Source organism: Pan paniscus, chromosome 8 (assembly GCF_029289425.2).
Source record: "Pan paniscus chromosome 8, NHGRI_mPanPan1-v2.0_pri, whole genome shotgun sequence".
Taxonomy (NCBI): domain Eukaryota; kingdom Metazoa; phylum Chordata; class Mammalia; order Primates; family Hominidae; genus Pan; species Pan paniscus.
The window spans coordinates 30,530,365-30,553,266 of NC_073257.2; the positions used below are offsets into that span (position 1 = coordinate 30,530,365).

The window sequence follows — 22,902 nt, forward strand, 5'->3', positions numbered from 1 at the left end:
GGTGAAAAATGTGGTATACTTACCTATATATAATAGTGCAAGCAGCCATTTCCAAAAACGACTACCTATAGGCAAGAGGACTTCTCTTTATTTTCTGAATGTTTTACAGTGAACATATTGGTTTTGTACTTAATAACATCCCGCCTTTTTTTTTTTTTGAGACAGTGTCTCTCTTTGTCACCCAGGCTGGAGTACAGTGGCGTGATCTCAGCTGACTGTAGCCTCTGCCTCCCGGGTTCAAGTGATTCTCCTGACTCAGCCTCCTGAGTAGCTGGGATTACAGGCATGTGCCACCACGCCTGGCTGGTTTTTGTAGTGTTAGCAGAGATGGGGTTTCACCATGGGGACGGTCAGGCCGGTCTCGAACTCCTGACCTTGTGATTGCCCACCTCGGCCTTCCAAAGTGCTGGGATTACAGGCATGAGCCACCGCACCCAGCCAACATCCTGCCCTTTTAAAAAATTTCCTTTTATTAAACAAATTAAGTTCATGTATAGTCTCAATAAAGCGTTTGCAAATCCATTATATGCTCCTTGACCAAAATACAGATTACATGTGCACTTAGAAAGAATTTTTTTTCTTCTAATAGATTAATCTAAAAGTCTAACCTTCTCCATTTTTAAAAGCTTTAGCCAATTATTTAGTAAGCATTGGTTTGAAATACATTCATGACATTTCATAGAGGAGTTATTTCTTCTCTGGTATCTGTGAAGGTTTCTTTATATCTATTACATCAAATAGTAAGACTTCAAATTATTGCCGCTATGAAGATACATCAGTATTTTAATGAACTGGCCAGGTTTTTTTCCTTAATAAGCAATGAGTAAAATAATTTATTTTGAAAACTCACTACATTTATCTCTTTCTTTAATACGGAAGAATAATGCCCTGCACACCTGCCTTAGACTAATTTGAATCTTTGTTATACATCAACCATAAAGAGTTATGTTATTTTGGGCTGGGCACGGTGGCTCATGCCTGTAATCGCAGCACTTTGGGAGGCTGAGGCGGGCGAATGAGTTGGGGTCAGGAGTTCAAGACCAGCCTGGCCAACATGGTAAAACCCCGCGTCTGCTAAAAGTACAAAAATTATCTGGGCATGGTGGTGCGTGCCTGTAATCCTACTCGGGAGGTTGACACAAGAGAATCGCTTGAACCCCATCCCCCACCCCCCTCTGGGAGGTGGAGGTTGCAGTGTGCTGAGATCGAGCCACTGCAGTCCGGCCTCTGCCACAGGGTGAGACTCTGTCTCAAAAAACAAACCAAAAAAAAAAAAAAAAAGAAAAAAAGAAAAGAAAGAAAAAAAGTTATGTTATTTTGAAGAAATTAAATTTTCAAAATGATTAACATGCAGTGTACCTCAAACTAGGCCCCAGATAATTAAGCATCATGGAAAAAATGCATAGTCATGAACATTAAGAAGTCAGGAATTTGGAATAAAGGAACTGTATCATTTATTCTCTCCTTCCCACTTTTTTATTGCTTTGCAAAAAGCAGACACTTTTCCTTGTCTTACTGATTTACAAACCTTGCTTCATTGCAAAATATTCTGAAAAGTCCTTTCAGATCTCCAAAATCTTATTACCTATTTAATGCTTTAATTTGAAGTGAGATATATATGATGGGTTTTTTCATAGTGTGAACATTAGTTTTATTTCGAATAACTATATTTTCTTGTCTATAGCTATGCATAACTTGTGATTCAAAAAACATCACTTAATTTTACTATTTAAAATGTCTGTATTAAATCATTGGCTAGGAAATTGGTGCTCTTTTATTTCTTTTTCTATTTTACAGGGTCATCCTAAAGTATGTGAAAAATTAAAGGCTCTTATGGTTGAATGGACAGATGAATTTAAGAATGATCCACAGCTTAGTCTAATATCAGCAATGATTAAGAACCTTAAGGAACAAGGAGTTACGTTCCCAGCTATTGGCTCTCAGGTATTTTGGGAATGAAGTTGTGTGTGTGCTACAGTTTGTTTCTCTTAAATAGCTATATTTATTTGAATTTTTTTCTTCATTCCCAGGTAATTTTTACTACTTCAGAGGAATTTTCGTTAGCTAATTGTGTTAGTAACTAGTTGTATTGCTAGTTAGTAATACTAGTTTTCTGGCATTGAGAGGTGCCAGAAAAGTATTATAATGGAACATTAATGTGCTCTGACCTCTCTACTTCTTTATAAATGAATTGGTTTAACATTTTGCAGTTTTTGAAATTTTTTGGTATAGTTTTTGTTTGTTTGTTTTTGAGACGGAGTCTTTGTTTGTCGCCCTGGATAGAGTGCAGTAGCGTGATCTCGGCTCACTGCCACCTCTGCCTCCTGGGTTCAGGTGATTCTCCTGCCGCAGCCTCCTGAGTAGCTGGGACTACATGCACGTGCAGCCAGACCTGGAAATTTTTTTTTTTTTTTAATAGAGGTGGGTTTCACCATGTTGGCCAGGCTGGTTTCGAACTCCTGACCTCAGGTGTTCTGCCCGCCTCGGCCTCCCAAAGTGCTAGGATTACAGGTGTGAGCCACCAGGCCCAGCCAGTACAGTTTTAATAATATACACAAAATAGCTTTATTAATTAGGTAACACTATCTTTTTAAATGCTCTTAATGCTATAATTTTCTACAAAGAATGATAGCTCAGAAATCAGGATATCCTTAAAAGTTAGGGATGACTTGGGAGATTCTTTTGTGGAGGAAATTTATGAATTCGTCTATTAACAATGAGAGGACTTTAGAAGGGGTAAATGGGAAGAGAAGCACCTGAAGCATTTTCTCCTTAGTAAGAGCCGACCAGTACATAAGTCTTCCTTTCCCCAGTGGATATGGCTAAATAGCTTAACTTTGCTCTCCTGTCCACCCTTGTGCCAGAAAAATTCAGTCTCTAATTTATGTCATGTAGAAAAAAATCAAGAAATGTCTTTTTTATTCCTATTTCTATTTTGGGTAACCTTCCTTTAGGATGCCCAACTAATCAAGAGGCTTAAAATATGTGCTGATTTACTACACTGTCTTTCCCCAGTTTATTGACGGGGACAGACTGTAATGAGCGATGTGAAACCATGAACAGAAATCTGTGAGTGTGGAGGGCTTATGTTTTGACCACTTCATGGAGTCATGTAGCTTATCTACATTCATCCAGACCTACCTGTGCTTTCTTCCCAAGGCATTTCCAGTTTATCTGAGCACTCTTGAGATGTGAAGATTCAAAAATGTATCTGGGAGAGGAAGGAAACAAAGGACATTTTTCTTCTTAAAAAAATTTTGGTTTATGATTGGCTTTACAATGATAAATTATGTCTTTGAAAATTCATTCATTCATAACTGATAGCTGGTTTTTACTACTCAGTATAGTTTCTAGAATCTGTATAATTAAGGAAAAATCTTAAACAGAATAATCCAAGACATTATACATTCCTTGACAACAGAAACAATGTTTATTTATCAAAGAGTAGACTCACTGCAGAGAACCCACCTAGAATAGGTAGAGAAAATGCAAGCCCACTAAATATCTAGAGTCTTTGGTTCTTGTTAACTCAAAACTTGGTTTGACCAGCATCACTGGCATTACCTGGAGGCTTGTTAGAAATGCAGCATGGTTGAGCCCACTCCAGACCTATGGGTTCATTATCTCCATTTTAACAAGATCTTCAGAGGATTTATATGCACGTTGAGGTCTGAGAAGCACTGCTGCTCTAGAGGACAGCCTTCAGTGCAAGTGAAAACTGCGTTTCAGTCCACAAAGGGACTTACTCTTGTAAGAAAAGGAAGAATTAATGATTGTGCCATATGTACCCTTGTTTGGTTAATCTAGAATCTTAGCCACGGAAACAGTTTTAGGGAGCCTCTAATCTAATCCGCTCATTTTTACAGATGAGGAAACTGAGACTCAGAATGGTTAAGTGACTTGCCCAGGGACACAGCTCATAGTTGACAGCTGGAACTAGAACACAGGCATGCTGATTCTCAGTCCAGTGTTCTTTTCGCTGCCCGAGTCTGCCTTCTTTGTTAGAGAGGTTAGTGAATATGTGTCTGTCTAGACCAGGCTTCCAGTGGAGTGAATGCTGGCAAGAGCATTATGTCTTGATTGGTAGAGAAACTAGCTTATTCTCTTGTTCAAGAAATTCAGGACATAGAAGAGCAATAGTAAAGATAGGACTTAATTTTCATCCTTTGATCTAGATGTTATAAAGTATGTAACAGCTAATCTTGTCATAGTGGCTATATTTCACCTATAAGAAATATATATAAAGTAAAATATGATGAGGTAGAGTGATTTTTTTAGTGGTTTCTGAAAAGCTTATTAGAAACCCTACATGTAAAGAGCTTCACATTAAATGAAAAAAATAAATCATCTAAGTTCAACTGCAGAACTCCCTGTAGATTTTAAAGCCACTTAGTTACTTAAGTTATTACTGTGTTTTCATCAGACTAGATTTTTGTTAGGGCATACTTAACAAAAACCTCTGAAGATATATTTTTCTAAGTATATTTTTTTCATCTGAGTACAGAAGAAAATAATGTAAAAATATTAAGAAAAGTGATAAAGTCACCTGACTCATACTGATGCAGTTCTGTTAGCACTAACTTTTAATGTAAAGATAGAAGTAGGCTAGCAGCACCGCTACCGTAGTTGGCTGCTTAATAAGACAAGTGTTATTGTTACATTTAGAACCTGATGATAGAAAGGAACTTTGAATAAAAAGTGCAGTTCAGAAACATGCGGCTTCACATAGCTTATTTCTGTGCTTCTCTACTGGTAGAGATTTCTTCACACACCATAAAAGTTCAAATCTATCTAATTGTGAAGTTTGCCAAATTGTGAACAAAAATTTATGTAAACCGTAAAACTTATTTCTGACCAGGCATACCTGTAGTTTTCAGAAGTGTCTGATAATTAAAACATTATCTAAAGAAAATTGCAACTAGAGATAGGTCAGAATTGAGAGTGTTTAAAGTTGTATTCCGTGAACACCAAAAAGTTTTTTTCTTCTCAGCTCTTCTAAAAATAAATGCCTGGCCAGGCGCGGTGGCTCACGCCTGTAATCCTAGCACTTTGGGAGGCCAAGGCGGGTGGGTCACGAGGTCAGGAGATCGAGACCATCCTGGCTAACATGGTGAAAACCTGTCTCTACTAAAAATACAAAAAATTAGCCAGGCGTAGTGGCAGGTGCCTGTAGTCCCAGCTACTCAGGAGGCTGAGGCAGGAGAATGGTGTGAACCCGGGAGGCGGAGCTTGCAGTGAGCCAAGATCTCGCCACTGTACTCCAGCCTGGGCGACAGAGCGAGACTCTGTCTCATAAATAAATAAATAAATAAATAAATAAATGCCTGTGCATTTGTTTGACAATACGAAATCCAGTAAGTGAGGAATGTAGAACTGTATTTTATTATAATGTTGAATATTTTTCCTTTCATACCCTCAACAAACATTGATTGATTGCTTGTAATATTTAGGCACATTCCCTCAGGGAACATGCAGTCTGGTTGTGGAGACAGACATGTAATCAGACAATTATAACAGAAGCTGAGATTATTGCCTGTTACAATGTTCCAGTCAGTGTTCTAAGTGCTGTACATGTGGCAATTTGAATGTGTTTTAGAATTTCATTTTTAAATTGTTTGCCCTGGGAATGACAATATACATTCATAACTTTTCATGATCTACTTTGAGTTAATATTTGATGTAAAATATAGCAACTTTGCATCTGTAGAGGTCTATTTACACTGTAGTTGTCATGTGTATTACCTCTACATACGTTATAAGCCCCCGAGGTAATGTTACATACTTTTTGTTTTAAACCCTGAATGAGCCCATCTCATCTGATTTTGGAATCACATGTGTTAATTTAATACTTTAAATAGGCTGTGAGGTGCCCATGAGGTGTAGGTGCTATTATCTTAGTCATTTTATTGATGAGGAATTTGAGGCACCAAGAGGCTAATTTGCCCAGTGTCATCCAGCTAGAAAGTGGTAGATCTGGGATTTGAACTCTTGTCTGTCTGACTCCGCAACTTACATTCTTAACCACTCATATCACAGTACCTTGTTTGAAGGTGTTATCATAAGAACAAACAAGAGAATGTGTAATTAACAGGTTTAGGGATGCTTCATTGACAGTGATATTTTAGCTGATTACTGACTGATGTGTTCAAACTCAAAAGGGAAAAAGTGAACGGAGCAAAGGAGCCATAGGGGGAGAACGTTGTAAGTAGAAGTAAATGAGCGTGAGACCTGTAAAGTACCGGTATAGAGACTGCTCAGGAACTGCTAGCAGTTTCTGGTAACTGGCAGAATGGTTGGAAATGAGGTTGGTAAGATAGGCTAAATTCTGATTTGCCTTGAATGCTATGCAAAAACTGAGAGGCCACAGAGCCCATAGGCTTAGAAGCTTGTAATTCCAGAAGTGTGAATTGATTTATATGTTTGTTGTGTATTCCCTTATTTACACAATTTAATAGAGGCAGTGATATACTGTCAGAGTTAACTACTTGTAATTTGGTTGGCAAAATAGGATTTTTGAGCATTTATATCGTTATATATATATATATATCTGAGTTCCTGAAGATAACATCCTGACACTTGATCCAAAAGGAAATGGTAACTAACTATTAATAGATACTACAGTTTTTTTTTTAACTATTTATGTTTAAAGTAGTCATCTCTTTCTGTCTCCCAGCCTCTTTTCTGGTTTTGGAGTTTTTTTAAACACGTTGAAATCTTCTCTAGTCTGTCTTCTCTGACTTGTGTACCATATGCTTTTAGTTGAACCTCTTCACACAAACCTGGGAGGGTGTGCCTAGGCTGCCTCCTCTGAGTGTCCAGTTGCTCTCTGTGTTCTCCAATTCTGATTCATTTCCCTCTCCCTTTTAAGGTGGAAGCTGCTGCAGTTTGGATTTCTTCTTTCAGAAATCTGTGCTAGATTGATGAGAAAGGTTTTGCAAATTCTTAGGGTGGGTGAGAGGAGGAGAATTTGATAACAACCCTCAAATACTGTGTTCCTCTTTTTTGTTAGGCTGCAGAACAAGCAAAAGCAAGCCCAGCTCTTGTAGCCAAGGATCCTGGTACTGTGGCTAACAAAAAAGAAGAAGAAGATTTAGCAAAAGGTGCGTTTTTAAGTCCCTGATGGTGGGAATAACATAAGCCTTTATTTTTTCTCTGAGATATTTAAAGGTAGAATAAATAGAACTTTATAGCAAAAGCTGAAATCTGCTTTGTTGCCCTCCTCAGTATTCTTTCCTTTACTCTTGAGAGGCAATTACTGTCACATGTATCCTTTCAGTCTATGTTTTTATGACAGTTTTTTACTATACCGTGTATCCAAAAACAATATCAAGTGCTTTTTTGTGTCTAACAAATTTGTTTTTTGTAGATAGTACACTGGAAATGCCATTTGCCACTTGCTTTTCTCATGCAACATTATGTTTGAGATCTATTCGTGTGATATATCCATTAACTGTTCTATAATATCCAGTGTACTAATGAGTGTACCATATTTTTCTGTCTTCCTACTGATGGACCTGTGGATTATTTCTGATTTTTTTTTTACTAAAATTAAGCTGCAGTGAGTTTTCTTGTACATATTCTCTGTGCACATATATGTGACCGTCTCTATTATGTGTGACTAAAAGCAATATTGTTGGATCATGGCATTGGTACATCTTCAGTTTTGTTAAATGGTTGTATGATTTCCTTTTCCATTGGCAGTGTATGAAAGCTATTATTATTAATCTGACAACACTTGGTAGTCTTAAGGCATTACCATTCAGGACATAGGCGTGGGCAAGGACTTCATGTCCAAAACACCAAAAGCAATGGCAACAAAAGCCAAAATTGACAAATGGGATCTAATTAAACTAAAGAGCTTCTGCACAGCAAAAGAAACTACCATCAGAGTGAACAGGCAACCTACAACATGGGAGAAAATTTTCGCAACCTACTCACTGACAAAGGGCTAATATCCAGAATCTACAATGAACTCAAACAAATTTACAAGAAAAAAACAAACAACCCCATCAAAAAGTGGGCGAGGGACATGAACAGACACTTCTCAAAAGAAGACATTTATGCAGCCAAAAAACACATGAAAAAATGCTCATCATCACTGGCCATCAGAGAAATGCAAATCAAAACCACTATGAGATATCATCTCACACCGGTTAGAATGGCAATCATTAAAAAGTCAGGAAACAACAGCTGCTGGAGAGGATGTGGAGAAATAGGAACACTTTTACACTGTTGGTGGGACTGTAAACTAGTTCAACCATTGTGGAAGTCAGTGTGGCGATTCCTCAGGGATCTAGAACTAGAAATACCACTTGACCCAACCATCCCATTACTGGATATATACCCAAATGACTATAAATCATGCTGCTATAAAGACACATGCACACGTACGTTTATTGCGGCATTATTCACAATAGCAAAGACTTGGAACCAACCCAAATGTCCAACAATGATAGACTGGATTAAGAAAATGTGGCACATATACACCATGGAATACTATGCAGCCATAAAAAATGATGAGTTCATGTCCTTTGTAGGGGCATGGATGAAACTGGAAACCATCATTCTCAGTAAACTATCGCAAGAACAAAAAACCAAACACCGCATATTCTCACTCATAGGTGGGAATTGAACAATGAGATCACATGGACACAGGAAGGGGAATATCACACTCTGGGGACTGTGGTGGGGAAGGGGGAGGGGGGAGGGATAGCATTGGGAGATATACCTAATGCTAGATGACGAGTTAGTGGGTGCAGCGCACCAGCATGGCACATGTATACATATGTAACTAACCTGCACAATGTGCACATGTACCCTAAAACTTAAAGTATAATAAAAAAAATAATTAAAAAAAAAAATTACCTCCAAGAAAAAAAAAAAAAAGAGTTTAACTTTCGTGAATCTGGTAGGTTTAAAATGATGTCCTGTTATTTTAATTTTTATTTTTTTGATTGCTAGTGAGACTGAGTTCTTTTTTTGTATATTCACTGGTCATGTTTTTCTCTTGGGTAAATTGTCTTTTGTTAAATAAAATAATGATATGTACAAGTCTTTATTTGAAATATTAGTTTGTTATCTGTTGTAATTATTGTAGGTATCTACTCTTGGTTTTTGACCTTAAATTTGATAATGGTGTATTTTATCAAGTAGAAATTTTAAGTTTTGAGAAGGCCAGAGTTGTTTGCTTTTTTATTATGATTTTTACTTTGTAATGGCTTTTAAAAAATATTGTTCCCTACCTCAAGGTCCTAAAAGATAGTTTTCTGTATTGACTTTTAGTAGCTTTAAAGTTTTGTTTTCGTATTGTTTCTTTTATTACTCTAAAACAAGAGCGGAAGAGCAGAAAGGGTTCTGTGTTGAATTGAAAGCAGGATAATCAATGCACTGATATTACATTTCAGAGCCTGAGTGACATATGGTGATGGTCTGCACTTGGGAAGTAGTGGTGGAGATAGAGACATGTTTGAGATCTATTTTGGAGAATTTGTTAGGTTGAGTCTTCAGACTGATAAGAATTACCCTTGGAGCAATAAAATGTCGATTCTCCAAGATTGCCTTTAAGGCTTTGATTTAGTAAGTCTGCAGTGAAGCTTGATATTCTTGACTTTCCAGGCAATTTTGATGATTATTTTGAAAAAAAGGTCAAGGAAAATATCTGCAGCTAAAAAAGAAAAGTAGATCTAAGAGTTTGTATTTTTTATTACCCAGAATAATTTACATTGTATTTGTTCAGTAAAAATAGGAGTTTTCATGCTGTTCCAATTTTGTTAATTTATTTTTAAACTTTCAGTTGTGAATGAATGAATAAACTGACAAAATGATTTTTGTTCAATGTATCAGGATATGTTCTAGTTTCTAACTATACTATTGAAGGAAGAATACCTTTTATCTTGATGTCTTTTTCTACTTCTTCGGATTGTTGGATATAATAACATTTTGGGTCTTTAAAAACTCATTGTTTTCTAGCCATTGAGTTGTCTCTCAAGGAACAAAGGCAGCAGTCAACCACCCTTTCCACTTTGTATCCAAGCACATCCAATCTCTTAACTAACCACCAACATGAAGGCCGAAAAGTTCGTGCTATATATGACTTTGAAGCTGCTGAAGACAATGAACTTACTTTTAAAGCTGGAGAAATTATTACAGTTCTTGATGACAGGTAATGTTAATATTACATTTAAAATTTGTATGAAAGTGTGTATGGCTTCTGTGTTTCATATTATTCCTGTTGATTGCAGTTACCAAATACAATAATAAATATTGACCCAGATGCTGCTCTGTATGACAGTTGGCTGATTTGCTTGTGTTATACTGGGTGGATTCTTATTTTGTTGTTTAATTTTTTTCTTATTTATTACTTAGTTTATAATTTGTTTTGGAGGCCTAGTTTAATCTATTCATTTTCGGTTCCACCTAATAATATAGATGGTTACATTATTTAAAAGGTTACAGTTTTAGAAAAACACTGAGTATGTATATGTACTTAATGGAATTTGTAAGAAATTTGAGTTTTTTTACACAGAACAGTATATCCATATGGAACAAATTTATTTTGTATGGAATTACACATTTATTCAGGAGGTGATACAGTGCATCAGTTTATTTTTTTACTATAGCTTTGTGATGTTTTACTTGAAAATGAATTGTTACTGATGCTTGTTACTGATAATGAAGTATTAAAATTTGCAGGTGTTTTTTAAAAATCAGTTCAAATTGATTTAAAGTTCTTCCTGTAGTGTCTCTCTTACTTATTGCCTTAGTCCATTTGGGCTGCCGTAACAAACTACCGTAGACTAACTGGTTTATAAACAACAGGAATTTATTTCTCACAGACAGATTGACTGTGTGTTGAAGGCCCACTTTCTGGTTTGTAGAAGGCTGTCATTTTGCTGTGTCCTCCTATGGCAGCAGGGGCAAATGAGCTCTCTGGGGTCTCTTTTATAAGGTCGCTAATCTCATTCATGACTTAATCGCTTTCCAAAGTCCCCACCTTCTGATACCATTGCTTTGGGGGTTAGGATTTCAACCTGTGAATTTTGGGAAGACACAAACATTCAGACATATCTTAACATTTTTTTTTTTTTTTGAGTGGAAGAAAATAAAGTTTGAGCTGGTTAGCTGGAAATTGCCCAAAACCTTACGTCTGTTCTTTCAAAAACATGTATTGAGTGCTTGCTAGCTTTCCATATACTAGAGTTTACACCTAGGAGTGTACTCTTTGCGAATGTTTTGCACTGTGAAGTGTCATCTTTCACATTCGTTCTGTTGGGAGAAAAAAAAAACCTTGCTGCTGTGTACTAGAAAGAGCAATGATTTAGGAATGGAGACTGAAAATAAGAGCCTGTCTTTATAGCTCATTACAAAGACTTCTTACTCTGGAGCCTGTGAACCATCTGAAGCTGACAATTTTTTCATATTGGTGCCTCTTTTTTTGGGAGAGAGTCCATAACTGCAGAGCATGCATTGGCAGTCAAGAAGATAAACAACCGTGTGTTTAATAGCTTCTTACCTTTTCTGAGGCTTCTTCTTCTTTTGTAATAAAGGAAGATTCATTGGCTTTTTCAGTGGGTTATTGTGAGATTCAAATTTTGTAATAGTGTAAGTTGAATACTACAAAAGATAAAGATTTACAGAAATAAATACATTTGTTATGGTAAAGCATTGTTTTTTGTTTGTCATAGTGATCCTAACTGGTGGAAAGGTGAAACCCATCAAGGCATAGGGTTATTTCCTTCCAATTTTGTGACTGCAGATCTCACTGCTGAACCAGAAATGAGTAAGTATTTTCCAGCCTGCCAATAAATGATGTTTTCTAATCCTTTTCTTAATGGAAGTTGAGTAAACTGAACTTTTTAGAGCAGTGTTGCCCAGGCTGGAGTGCAGTGGTGCGAGCTCGGATCATTGCAACCTCCGCCTCCTGGGTTCAGGTGATTCTCCTGCCTCAGCCTCCTGAGTAGCTGGGATTACAGGCACCCGCCGCCATGTCCAGCTGTTTTTGTGTGTGTGTATGTATTTTTAGTAGAGACAGGGTTTCACCATGTTGGCCAGGCTGGTCTTGAACTCCTGACCTCAGGTGATCCACCCGCCTCAGTCTCCCAAAGTGGTGGGATTACAGGCGTGAGCCATCGCACCTGGCCTAACTTTTCTTTTTCATATGTATCTATGTAGAGGTCATTGTAAAAATGCAAATTCATTAAGAAGTCTTACAGAATTTATACATTATATATTTTTCTTACCAGTTGATTACAGTGTGACAAGTACAGTATAACCTCAGGGAGGATTTTTCTTGTTCAAAGGTTGGGACCGTTTCTCTAGTGTGTAGTCCCAGACTTGAAAGCAGTGTTCTCCAAGCAACATGTCAGATATTCAGAAGGAGCCATTTTTACTAATCATATAAAAGTTTTTTGTTTGATTTACAAACCCTGCTGAGTAGGATAATAAACTAGAAAGTGGGGCCGTGGAGAAAAAGTGATACTAGTGGCAGGCTTAACAGTTTCAGGAGACATAGCTACGTAGTCGGTCAAAGTAGTGAGAGACAGTTTACTATATTTCTACATAATATTGTGCTTTAATGAATCTTCATAATGATGAGTTTAGTCATCAAGCAAAGTTTAAGTCATAATCTCCCCTCTATTTAGGAAAACAGAAAAATATGTTCAAATCTAGAAAGATTTGTATTTGTAATAAAATATTTAAAATTTTTAAAGAGCTTATATATATAGGTTGATATGCTACAGTTATTTGGCAAAATATCTCATTATCGTTTTTTAATGCTAGATAGAAGGGATCAAAGAAAATTACAAACCACAAGATGCTTAGGTGTTTTTTAGTTTATAAGAATTTTAAGAAAAAAAATCTTTGTCTTGGTCATCTTTTTATTTCCAGCAGCTCCTAATAGTGAGTCTTATAATACATACTACATATTTATAGAATAAATGATACAGAAATATATATGTTAACAATAAAGAGATACTTCACTTCTCTTTCAAGAGAAGGCTTGAACAGCAAACCAGAAATTACAGATCTTTAAGAAAATGGTGTGCTCTCATAGTTATTGCCAGGGTGTCTGGTGTCATTTTTATAGAGACAGATTGGTGAGACCCAGTCTTTCAATGATGTTTTCTATGTCTGTGAGAATTCAAAAACACTACGCAAAAAGGCATTGCGTAGCGTGCTGACTTTTTAATAACCTGGGCTGATAATGATGTTTTGTTTGTTTTTGGACTATTTTTTTGTCCTGAATCAGTTCCTGGAGAGGATAGAATTGCTTGGAGTTCTGTTCAAGATAAGGTCAAGGATCTCATGTAGATCCTGGAGCCATTTCATCTTTTTTTTTTTTTAAGTCATATAGCAATGCAGCTTCAATATGAGTTTTCTAGTTTTTCTCATGTTTTTCACTCTGGACGATCTAAAAGAGAAACTGAAGCATCAGAGCCTATGTAGTGGGGTTGTAGTTCTCAAGCGTGGAGAACAGGTGCAGGTGCTAGCATGATCCCCAGAGCATCATTCTTTTGAGGAAATAGAAGTCTATTTCACTTAGCCTGTCAAAGAGAAATAGCTGCCCTATTTAGCTTGCTTTTGGTTTGGAAATACAGTAAAATATTGTGAAATCCCTTTGTTATATATTGTATATAAATAATATATTTTTTTACACACACATAGTATTAGTTCCTGTGAGAAAAGGGGTTACAAACTTGTGTGTCAAGAGCTGTTAGAATATGAAGTCTGCCATGTGTTTTCTTATGGGTAATGGCCAATGCAGTGCTATCCCAGCTTTCTACTTGTAATAGCTCAAGATATAAAAAGCAAAATGTCTGCAGCAGATGTTTCTTTTCCTTTATAGGAAAATGAATCAGCTGTAGAATTTTGCTTTTGGTGACTTGAATGGAATGATTATATTTCTTAGGTTGGAAATTAAGCTATTTCTGTGTTATACAGAAGCACACAACACGGAGTACCCAAGTGATTGGACTTCATGTTCTCGGGGTAAAATCACCGGCACAGGCCAGATTTCAGTAGTATGGGCTAGTAGAGCAAGATAGATTGGCATTCAAATCCAGGCTTTGTCATTTATTAGCTTTCTCTTTTACAAAAGTTTTTAATCTTTCCAAACTACCTTATTTATAAAAAGGGCATATCTCATAAGATTGGGAGATTCATTGGAGGAAATGTAATATTCCATCAAGCATATTCAATAGTTTAATAAACATTATTTCCCTTCCTTAAATTGCCCCCTCCTATCTTCCTTTCCATCATGATTCTTAATATTTTTATGAATTGATTGACCACATTGATGCAAGGATTAAAAATATAGAAAGGAAGTTTGTTTAGTAGAGTTGTATATGCCTTTCAGTAGTATTTGGAGGTTGTTATATAGCTACTGTTATGTTAAATCGTTTTTAAAGATTGCTTTGGTGAGTAGGAGAAATCTGTGCTTCTGGCCAATGAATTGTTGATCCCTCAATGACCACTTTTTAATGTCAAATGATAATATTATATAACTAGAAAATACAGGCTGATTTGTTGGAAAACTGAGATCCCTGCCAAGGCCACTTGCAAGGTTCTCCACTGGCATGGAGGTCATTCTCTAAACGCCTAAGTGGCATGCCAGATAATATGTAGCTGATTTTCCCATTCATTACATTGGAGTAGTGTGGATTTTCTGTCAAACCAGATTTTTTTTTTCTACCAAATGAGATTTTTTCTTGAAGGATTGGTAATTTAAAAAGAGGGTTTATTTTAAAATGCAGAATTCACTTAGGCCATTGTAAAACTTTGCTTTTGTCCTCCAGCTTACTAAACTCTGATATGTAGTAGGTGATTAACCTTTTTTCAGAAATACAACTCTTACTATTAGTGAAATCTCTTTTTATGGAAACTGTAAAATGTTTACAAGAGAAAATTAAGAAATCCAATTTCATAAAGTAATGTTCTGTTATTACTGCCAAAATCTGCAACTCAGTTATTTCTTAAATCGTGCCTTTTAGCTTGCTGGGAATATAAGAAAAAGCCCCACATCTCTCTTGGAAGTTAAAGTGCTTTAAAGTAGAATTTTAAATGTATTATTAAAAAAAGATAACTTTTACATATCTTACAGTTAAAACAGAGAAGAAGACGGTACAATTTAGTGATGATGTTCAGGTAGAGACAATAGAACCAGAGCCGGAACCAGCCTTTATTGATGAAGTAAGTGGTTTCCATGGTGATAGGAGTTGGTACTTTGTATTGAAATTTAAATGGTTTTGCTTTAAGAAAAAATTGATTACTTGAGTTTTTTTGTTGTAAAAATTTTTGTATTTTTTTATAAAAATTCAAGCAATATAGACGATGCAGACTGTTTTTTGAAACTTCCTCTCCAGTCCTTTGTTTGCCGTGCCAGAGCCTCATTATTTTAAATTCCTGCTGAATATTCTGTAGAGTGGCCTTACCATGATTTATTTAATCTATTGTTGAATGCCTAGGTTGTTTACAGTTTTTAGTGTAGTAGTGAGATTTTTTTTTTTTTTGAACATCTATCTTTGTGTTTCTTTAGGGTAGATATTCAGGAGTGAAACTACTGAGTTGAGGGATTTGTGTGTTTTCCATGTTAATAGATACTGTCAAATTGTTGAGCAAAACAAGTTTTTACACTCCTATTCATATCATGCGAGAACTCCTGTTTCCCAGCATACTCAACGAGGATATTAAGATTGTTTGCACATGACTGAGGAAGGGACACTCATTGACTATCTATTGAAACAAATAAATTACTGTTGTAAAAATAAAATTGTCATTAAATTACTTCTACATAAATCATTGCATAAAAGCAGTGCTAATATATTGAATATCATTGGAGATGATTCATGATTCCCCCTTGTGTTGAACACTTTCTAGTATTTGAGGAAAAGCTTACACTAATTTTATATTAAATGTCTTCATATGTCATTGTCAAACCTGAAACAATGTATATTTTTAGTAATTATGCTCAAAAATATAATATCAACTTGGTGACACACCATACTTTTTGGAGCCACATAATGGTACCCAAATTGGTATTATTGGGATTTAAATTTGAGATTTCTTGAATTAAGTTAATCACTCCTATTTAGTTAAGTTTTATAGAAATATCTGCTGTTACTGCATATAAAGAAAAGATTAAAACTGGCTACCTTTTTCATCTTTAAGCGTGTTTATGAAAAAATAAAAAGTATGTTTGTGGTTGTCTTTTTCTACTCAAACTTATTACCATGTTTTAAAAATAACATTAACATAACTGTTGAGTTAATAATACATTAAATTATGCAACTAGCAAACCATTAAGGATTTTTCAAGTGTCACATTGTATAGATGAGGAGTTGGCAAACTCTTAGGCCAAATTTAGCCTGTTGCCTGTTTATTGGAACACAGATAAATTTGTTTATATATTGTTTGGCTGCTTTTGTGCTGCAGTGGAAGAATTGAGTAGTAGCAACAGAGATCATATGGCCTGCAAAGCCTGAAATATTTACTGGCGGGCCATTACAGAAAAAGTTTGCTTGGCCCTTGGTATGGATAATTTAAAGAGAATCTTTTCAGATCCTCAGTTACCATAGCATTCTTTCCTAAAATTGATCTGCCCGAGAACATTCTCTCCTACCATTTTTCGTTTTTACCCCACTCCTCTCCCTTTTCAATTTTTCTCTCCAACTTTACGGAAGAAAGGCTTACCGCTTGCCCATAGTGAAGATTACTGTGGTACATTGCCTCAGAGTATAAGAATTACCAGGGATGATTTCATATATTGGTTTTGGTATTAAGGAAGTAATGGCTCTAATGACTAGTTAACACTGCTGAGATGGTTCCATATTTTTTGTTTTTAAAAAATAGGACCAAAATGAATTTTCAGCTAGTAGATCATTAAAAATAATTTTTAATGACAGACCACTGTCATTCCATTCCATCTTTCAGAAGATACCGAAGAACTTAATGAAATTGCTATAATAGCTTGATTATATGAACAAAATTTCTCCTCACTTTCAACTATAAAAACAAAAAATAGGAATAGAACTGGTGCTGAATCCTGGCTCATTTTACTTTTCAAAACTTGAAATATAGTTAATGTTGTTTTGACCCTTTGTATATTAATAATAATAATCATTACCTTATACATATGAATGAATCTAACACTGAGAGTATTATCAGTTTACATACTTTCAGTGCAAAGAAATCCCATATGGTCATCAGTAGAAAACTTTCAAGTATATTAGGATAAAATTTTGGAGGGGAAATTGAGTAGAAATATGGTAAGTTCAAGGAAAAAAACAATTTGAAATACATGACAGAGACTGTTGTTTGAATGGTAATGGTGAGTGCAGATTGCTATGGTGTTTAAATTCCTTTGGCTATATTTAAAGGAATTTTTGACTATTTTATTTTAAAATGTCAACACTTAATGTCCTGGGAATCTTATCCTTTGTAACATTTTAAACGTATAAGAAATGAGATGTTATCTTTGAAATATGTGAAGGGGTTTATGGGCTTTTAGCAATCTTTTATGGGAGGCAGAAACAAAATTTGAATTGCGAAACAGACTGTGGAAGACTGTGCTAAGGGCAAGGAATCCACCTGGGCTAGGAGAAGTGATGTTTGGCTGATTGCATTATATAAGAAAATGCTGGCCAGGCGCAGTGGCTCTCGCCTGTAATCCCAGCATTTTGGGAGGCCGAGGCGGGCGGATCACGAGGTCAGGACATCGAGACCATCCTGGCCAACATGGTGAAACCCCGTCTCTACTAAAAATACAAAGATTCGCTGGACGTGGTGGTGCGCGCTTGTAATCCTAGCTACTTGGGAGGCTGAGGCAGGAGAATCGCTTGAATCTGGGAGGCGGAAGGTCGTAGGGAGCCAAGATCATGCCACTGCACTCCAGCCTGGGAGACAGAGTAAGACTCCATCTCAAAAAAAAAAAAAAAGAAAGAAAAGAAAATACTTGCAGAAGCAGACTAATCATCTATCTAGAAACCCTACTTCTTTGACACTAAATAATTTTAAATATTGTATAGTATTCTGTAAGCAAACAAAATGGAAACCATCTGTGTGTTAATGGGCTCTCACTTTCATTTGACCTTTTTTTGTGTGTGGTTGGCAAACTTTCTTGACATGTGCTTTTGTTTTTTTAAGACTGCTTAAAATGAAAATTGTGAATAATTTACATTGAAAATTGGTATCCATTTCAAAAAAACAATTATTTTGACTTGGGAAGAGTTTTTTTTTTTAGCATACTTATGTCACTTTCACTCTCTGATGATTAATTCGTTTCTCAAGCTATTTTCCTTTTACACAGAACATAGTTTTTAAATTTTAAATAATTACTTTGCTTAGAATTAGTAGTCTTTATTTGCCCTGCGTACCTATATATAGTAGCATAACCATGTAAAAACCATGCATGGAGAAAGGTTTGTAATTATTTTAGTAGTAGTCATGGTAAAGTAGATCTGTTTGGATTTTTTTAAAAACATAAATACATATATACTTATATATCGTATAGATGTGTGTATGTAATAATGGTTTCATTCATTCCATTGGTCTGTACAACAAAAGATTCTGAAATAGATCTGTGTCACTGGTTTGAGGTACCTTCCAGCCTCTCCCAAATAGGAAAATAGAGAAACCACTAGTCTTCCTCCTTCCTTTTATGACCAACTGAAACACTGGTAGAAAGAAAATGTGGAATAAACCCTAAGAGTCCCACTCAGAAGAGCAGCTGTGATACAGCTGAGCTCTGCCTTACTGAAACAGCTGCTGTATTCACCATGGGCAAGAAGGAATGACAAGTTGTTAGTCATAAGCAATGCCATCTTGAGATGGATAGTACACTTGTTGGCATGGCTAAGCTAAAGCTGCTCCGAAACAAAGCAAAATCCTCTAGCATGACATAAGAGGTGGAAGAACTCACGCATTGTAAGTTTAAATGTGGCTTGATTTCTTCTCGCTTAAGAGAATCTCTGTTAGCAGTTGGTTGGTTGGTTTATTTATTTATTAAAACAGAGTCTTGCACTGTTGTCCAGACTGAAGTGCAGTGGCGAGATCATAGCTCACTGCAGCCTTGACCTCCTGGGCTCAAGTGATTCTCCCACCTCAGCCTCCTGAGCAGTTTCAAAAATATATAGGAAGCACTTTCAAGGCTCTGACTTCATGCAATACTAGAGAGAATAAATACATGGGACACTGAAAACATAAAAGCAAAATTGGAGTCTCCATAACTATGAATTTCAAAAGTTTGTCTAGTTGATAATAAAGTGAAAACATAAAGTTGCCTAAAGGTTGGTAGCTTTTTATATTAACTACTTAATTCCTGTAGGATAAAATGGACCAGTTGCTACAGATGCTGCAAAGTACAGACCCCAGTGATGATCAGCCAGACCTACCAGAGCTGCTTCATCTTGAAGGTAAAACTTTTCTATTTACCTTGCAAATAAAGAGTAGTTAGAGGTTAATAACTGGTGTCCTGTTAAAGAATGGGTTTTGAGGATAATATTAAAAATGGAACATTTCTCACTTCTCCTTGACCCAGGCTCACTCTCATATGCAGTTGAAACCTTGGGTAGAATTTGAATTCTTATAATTTTCTATCCAAACTAAGTGTTCTGTTCAACATTTTAGAATCTGGTAAAATGAAAAATGGCACTTTAAGATTTTGAGATTAATATTTTAGATTAAGTTGTCACCATTATACTTTAAGAAAATCAATTTTGGGTTCTGTAGACTAAGGTTAAAAAATGTATATTTTTATTACTCCAAATTAAATCTTTTATTCCTTAAATTATACAAATATCTATCAAAGGTTCACATTTTTTTTTCTTGTACTTTCTTATATTTCTTCACATCTTGTCATTTTAGCAATGTGTCACCAGATGGGACCTCTCATTGATGAAAAGCTGGAAGATATTGATAGGTAAAAGAACATGGGTGCATTTATGTTGTGTACCTTCTTTCCTGAAGCTATCACTGTACAGCAAAGTGGGCTATAACTGCCTTTTTTTAAAAAAAAAGAAATATTGTGGAGGAACCAACTCTCATTCACGTGTCTTGTGCTAGATGTGGAGAATTAGACTCATTTGTCCTTTTTTTTAAAGTGAGGATTTGATCGACCTTTGCAATATAGTCAAAAGGACCAGCATAGATAGGTCGTTTTAAAAACAAGGGATAGCTGTGTAATTCTCTTTGCTGAAGTGGCATTACCAGAGCTCACAAATGACCCATATGTTAGTAACTAGGGAAACCAAGATATTTCTGGTACAGTCAGGTACGATAAGCCGGAGTTCCCTCAGCACAGCACGTAAACCTTAAACAGTTTGGGTTGCTTCAGGGCTAAAATGCAGGATATTTTTGTTATAAGTGAAATTTTTAATAATGTCTACTAGTACTACTTTTTGCTGTTTTTGATATTTTGATGTATCATTATTTAGAGCATTATATCATTTTAGTAACAGCTATGCTTCAAATTATTGTGTCATGTTTCAGAAAACATTCAGAACTCTCAGAACTTAACGTGAAAGTGATGGAGGCCCTTTCCTTATATACCAAGTTAATGAACGAAGATCCCATGTATTCCATGTATGCAAAGTTACAGAATCAGCCATATTATATGCAGTCGTCTGGTGTTTCTGGTTCTCAGGTAAGCTTTTAGAAGCCCATGTTGTTTTAAATTCTCAAATGCACAGTGAGGTGTGGTAGCTCATGCCTGTAATCTCAGCAATTTGGGAGGCCAAGGCAAGAGGATTGCTTGAGACCAGGAGTTTAAGACCAGCCTGGGCAACATAGTGAGACCCTGTCTCTACCAAAAAAAAAAAAAAAAATGAGCCAGGCTGGGGCATGTTCCTTGGTCCCTGCTCTCGAAAAGCTGAGGTGGGAGGATAGCTTGAGCCCAGAAGGTCGAGGCTGCAGTGAGCCGTGTTCACACCACTGCAGTCTAGCCTGGGCAACAGCGACACCCTGTCTCTAAAATAAATAAATAAATAAATAAATTCTCAAATGCATTTGAGATTATTTGGAATAGCTGTTTGAAACTTTCTAAAACTAATGTTTAAAATTAAAATAAAGTTTAACAGAATTTTTTTACTTGGCAATTACAGTATATAATATACTAATTATGCTAATAGTTTTTTGTTGTTGTTGTTGTTTAAAGGAAATAGCTTTTATACAGGGGTATGCAGCAGAATCAGCCATCACGCTTTTGAAAAAAATTACAGATATATCCGTCCCACTCCAGACCTATTGAATCAGAATCCTCAGGGTTGAGGCCCTTTTTTTTTTTTTTTTTTTTTGAGGCGGAGTCTCACTCTGTCACCCAGGCTGGAGTGCAGTGCTGCAATCTCAGCTTACTGCAAGCTCCGCCTTCCGGGTTCTCGCCATTCTCCTGCCTCAGCCTCCCGAGTAGCTGGGACTACAGGCGCCTGTCACCACGCCAGGCTAATTTTTTTGTATTTTTAGTAGAGACGGGGTTTCACCGTGTTAGCCAGGATGGCCTTGATCTCCTGACCTCGTGATCCACATGCCTCGGCCTCCCAAAGTGCTGGGATTCCAGGTGTGAGCCATCGCGCCCGGCCAAGGCCCATATTTTTAAAGCTTTGTATGTAATTATTTACTTAAGAACCTTAGTTCTTCATCAGGTTGTGTACACTCAATATGTATAGCCTTTTGCAGGTCAGACATATCTCAATAAAGTAGTTTCGTAAAAAACACAAAATGCTTTAGAGCTAAGAAAACTCTCTTAAATATCTAATGAACTTCTAGTTATCCTTAAAAGGAAAACTTAAATGCAGTGAAAAAAAAATGAGGTAAAAACCTGTTTTTATTATTACAAACCAACAAAATATATTTCCATAATTTAAAAACTGCTTTACTCTGGAATTTTCCCACCTTTACATGAGAATGCATGCAATGCAGTGTGGAGCCCTTTGCTTTCTTTTCACCCCAAGCAACTATTTCAAGGACCCCCTTTTCACAAACTCATCACGGTGAGGTGAGGTTATAGGGAATAACTAGCCAGATACTGGCCGGGTGCGGTGGCTCATACCTGTAATCCCAGAACGTTGGGAGGCCGAGGCGGGTGGATCACGAGGTCAGGAGATGGAGACCATCCTGGCTAACATGGTGAAACCCTGTCTCTGCTCAAAATACAAAAAAATTAGCCTGGCGTGGTGGTGGGTGCCTATAGTCCCAGCTACTTGGGAGGCTGAGGCAGGAGAATGGCGTGAACCCGGGAGGCGGAGGTTGCAGTGAGCCGAGATCGTGCCATTGCACTCCAGCCTGGGCGACAGAGCAAGACTCCATCTCAAAAAATAATAATAATAATAATAAATAAAAACAAAACTAGCCAGATACTCCATTTTTTCCATGTAAAGTGGGCACGGACTGTGTTCAGATTAACGTTTAGCAGAATGAGGGGCCAGCACCCTGTAGATGAACAGCTAGGCCCAAGAAACTTGGGGCTGGAGGGCACCTGCTTTAGAGTCTTGATCACCAGTTTGAGACAAGGAAGCAAAAAACCTTCATGTTCAGTTTTCGAAGAATGACAAAATACAGTTAGGAGGACTGGTATAGCTGTGTTTATAATGAAGACCCTTTGGATCCCTGTGGGTCTGTCGTTTAACAGAAGTGCTAAATGGAAGGATCTAATGAATACTGCAGAAAATTAGGACATTATATGTTTTAGACTTTGGGTAGTTAAGACTTCAATCTCTTTAGATTAAAAAAATGCATTTTTAAATACAGAAGTAGACAAATCCAGCCTGTTGCCTGTTTTTTTTTTTTTTTAATAAACTTTTTTTTGAGTCGGAGTCTTGCTCTGTCGCCCAGGCTGGAGTGCAGTGGCGCAATCTCAGCTCACTGGCAGCTCCGCCTCCTGGGTTCAGGCCATTCTGCCTCAGCCTCCCGAGT

At 36.6% G+C, this 22,902-nt stretch overlaps 1 protein-coding gene across 5 annotated transcripts in view; it reads left to right on the forward strand.

Moving 5' to 3' along the window:
- Positions 1–22,902, forward strand: part of STAM (signal transducing adaptor molecule) — a 75,967-nt gene that overhangs the window by 45,212 nt on the left and 7,853 nt on the right. For all 5 annotated transcript variants that reach the window (XM_003831174.7, XM_034930058.3, XM_034930057.3 and 2 more), the window contains 8 exons: positions 1,798–1,944; positions 7,010–7,100; positions 9,970–10,162; positions 11,685–11,779; positions 15,101–15,189; positions 19,322–19,409; positions 19,861–19,915; positions 20,485–20,638. In XM_003831174.7, the coding sequence (XP_003831222.2) occupies positions 1,798–1,944; positions 7,010–7,100; positions 9,970–10,162; positions 11,685–11,779; positions 15,101–15,189; positions 19,322–19,409; positions 19,861–19,915; positions 20,485–20,638 (912 nt within the window). The remainder of the gene's footprint in view (positions 1–1,797; positions 1,945–7,009; positions 7,101–9,969; positions 10,163–11,684; positions 11,780–15,100; positions 15,190–19,321; positions 19,410–19,860; positions 19,916–20,484; positions 20,639–22,902) is intronic.